This window comes from Cryptomeria japonica, chromosome 3 (assembly GCF_030272615.1).
Source record: "Cryptomeria japonica chromosome 3, Sugi_1.0, whole genome shotgun sequence".
Taxonomy (NCBI): domain Eukaryota; kingdom Viridiplantae; phylum Streptophyta; class Pinopsida; order Cupressales; family Cupressaceae; genus Cryptomeria; species Cryptomeria japonica.
The window spans coordinates 208,519,774-208,523,269 of NC_081407.1; the positions used below are offsets into that span (position 1 = coordinate 208,519,774).

The window sequence follows — 3,496 nt, forward strand, 5'->3', positions numbered from 1 at the left end:
AAAAATGAATTATAAATTGGCCCGATGATAATTTATGATGTTACAGACTATAATAGCAAAAAGGCACTACAATGATATGCATAGCAACATACAACCTTTCAGAGAAACAATATAAGGGCGGCTTGCAATTTAAAATAATAAAGAAATCACTTTTCTCCAAGAGTATCAAGAGCAAGTTCCTCCATTATGAAACTCATAGTGATGTGTAGAGATACAAAGTAGTCTTTAACAATAGATACTAACTAGGACATACTTGATATTTCTTATTGAATACTTTCATTATATATTGTTTTCATTTGGTTATACATTTCTCTAGGTTGATAAGAATGGGCTATTGTCTTAGGAATTTCTTAGGTAACTCCCAGATGAGTTTGTGGGTCATCTTTAAAACTATGAACAATAAGCTCTAGGCCAAAAAGTTTAAATTACAAAACATACTATATAATGTTAGGTCAATACAATTTCTATATTCTTTAAACATAAAATATTAATCAATGCTAAAATTTAAAAAATGATAGCTATCCTATAACCTCACCATTTGTGAGGAAGAGTTTTGAATATTTTAGCACATTGGGTCCATTTTGAAGCTAAGGCAAGCTGTAACAAATTTAACCTATTAACTTATATATTCTACACTATTTGTGATGTGTTGTAGGGAGAATTATGAAACCCTACTATAGGAAAAGGAGAATTTAAATTAGATGAATCAAAATCAAAATGGGTTTTAAGGGCTGCACAGATTAAAAAGAAAAAACACTAAAATCATGGTAAGTGATTTACCTCAAGATTTTGCAAAACTAATGTCATTGTGTCAATGGAAAAAATGGATACCAAATTTTCTAGTTGTTGCATTAACTTATTCATAGTAAACACAAAATTGATTTGAAAATATCAAGTGGTGGAGACAAAGTTTTCTTTTCCCTTTGATTTTAGGCAACCTAGCTAACATTGTTTTCCACTAGTGGTGAAGAAGTTGGTGAACACATTGTGAACTGAGATTCTCAGATAAAGTTTAGATTTGTAGACCAATTTCTATGCAGATTAAACTTATCTTCCAAAAGAAAAATATTCATTCTAGATTTCATAGAAAAAGAACCTTGAAGATAAGAGCCCCAGAACCTTGAAAATATTTATCTAGATTTCATAGATAAAGTGAATATGATGTTTAATTATAAAGCGAAATATATATATTCGCACTTGCTTCTTATTAAGATTAAAATAACACCGTAATTATACTACAGTTTTACGGTGCTGTAGTGAAGCAGAGTAGATATTACAAGAGATAATATTATAGGCGATAATACGGTGAATAAACATCACTGAGCAAGCATACTACCATCGCAATTCTCGGGAGCGATTCCAAGTCTAGACCCCGGAACATCGTACACAATTCGAAAATTCTGCTGCTGATAGTTCCCAATTATTGACCATTCGACCCTACTAGTAGTAAAAGTCAGGCATATCACGGAGCTTTCCAGGTATAAACTGTTCTCCATAGGCAAAGTCCAGTCCAGATCGTCGTTAAAATGCAACGTGATGAGGGGAAACCCCACCTCGACGTCCGAAAGGTTGTAGCACGTATCAAACAAGGTCGATATGGGATTACTAGGCAGAGTCGGAATGGAGACCTGACGGCGGAAGGAATCTCGAGTGGCATTGTAAGCGGACTCCACCAGCCAAGTGATAGTCGTTCCAGAGTCTATGGCAGTCCCTCTTCCCGTCGAGTTGTCCAAGGTGAAGGTCCCCTCTGGGATGGAAACAAGCTCTTCTCCCACAGAGATTCCGTTCAACCCCACATAGTAGTACGAAGGGTTGAACGCGTTGGAGTAGAGAGGCGTGAACTGCAAGCTCGGCACAGAAAGAGCCTCATTTCCCAGCACCAGAGACCCCGTGTAATCAGGGGACAACACAGAGGGAAGGCAATAAGAGAACGTTCTGTTATATAACGTGGCCGTCTGAGAAGGAAACGAGAGAGGGTGCCGCCCAAAGCCAACCAAACCTGGTGCCGAATAGTTCTGGATGACTCCGCTCACCGCACATCCGAAGACAAAATCCTCCACCGGCTGAGAGCCCACAGAGAGCGTCTCTGACGACAAGAGAACGTGCACCTCTGGTGCCCCGCTGTAGAACAGATCAAAGGTACAGTTGTCCACACAAGTGGACAGATTCAGAAGCTGACACTGCTGAGAAGCACAGCTCAGGTAGTTATACGTAGACGACTCAGATGGCTGGAACAATTGGCTAGTTAAGCAATTGGAGCAAGGGTTGCAGGGGATCCAGGCGATGTCGCTGCCAGTATCCAGGAGAGTGTAGAAGCTCTGCACAGGCGTGCCGAAACCCAGCTTTATAAAGTACTCTCGCTGTTGGAAAAGGGTATTTCCATAGATCAACGGAAGGTCCGCGTCCTCTTTCATCATTGCTCTGTGGCGCTGGGTGTCGCCTTTGATTGACTCGGATATCGCCCTCCTCCATGTTATGTTGGGGAGGCGGAAAGGAGAACACTTGCTCTGAATGTGCATCACAATTAAACTTGATGTTTCCGATTCAAGCGCAGAGCAGTTGTTAGTATCCTCTGCATCTTTCCATTTGAATGATGCAAGGTTTACTCTGGCAAACTTACTGTTTTCTGCCCACACACAAACAAGTAATAAAAAACACACTAGTACTAAGCACAGACGCTTTGCCATTGTGATCTTTCAGAAACACAGGCAGTGATGAAAACATTCACAAGATGGCCATATTTATACATGTGTATGTCAGAAACTATTACTTTGAGTTTTGTTATCTCTAATAGATTTCGTCTTCCCTTCTAGTTGATTCCACGTCATTTAATCAGCACGGATTTAATTTGGTTCACTTTTTTAAATGGTTAGGCCCGCATTTTGCGCACTCCTAAATTTCATTCTTTCCTCCTCGCCCACCGCACTCTTTCACGTTTTTTCATATGCAAGATGTTTCCCTTGCTCGACTATTTTTACACACTTTACTCATGCATTATTAAAACCTCTCAATTATAGTTGAAGTTACGTGGGATTTGTTATTTTATAATTTCTAGACATTAAGTTTCTACATTCTATGTGATAATAATGATTAGATTGTGTGTGAATTTCTTTTTTATTTTAATTATTTTATTTATACATTATCTTGTTTATAATCAGTCAAACTATTTATGATCAATCGATTTATTGATTAGGAGAGAGGATCAAGTAGTTGAGCACTCCAATTTCATGTCATTCAAAACCTTACATGACAATTTCAAATCACTCCTTATTTTGCAACAACCTTACTTATAACTAAGGTTTGAGGTCTACATCATCAAATATGATACCAAATCAACATGTATTTTGTTGAGGTGTCCAAAAAGGCCCCAAAAAATGTTAGGCTAGTAATGTGTACTAAGTTATCTTTTATTGGTGTACTAATCTGGTATCACATATTTTTTTAGTTTTTTAGATTTAAGGAATATTCGTTCAATTCATGAGTACTTGTGATCAAT

At 37.9% G+C, this 3,496-nt stretch overlaps 1 protein-coding gene across 1 annotated transcript; it reads right to left on the reverse strand.

The window, feature by feature from the left end:
• Positions 1-1,120: 1,120 nt before the first annotated feature.
• On the reverse strand, positions 1,121-2,725 carry LOC131048265 (aspartyl protease AED3). The gene has a single exon (XM_057982160.2). The coding sequence runs from the start codon at positions 2,685-2,687 to the stop codon at positions 1,317-1,319; it is 1,371 nt and encodes a 456-aa protein (XP_057838143.1). The 5' UTR covers positions 2,688-2,725; the 3' UTR covers positions 1,121-1,316.
• Between the last annotated feature and the right edge of the window lie 771 nt (positions 2,726-3,496).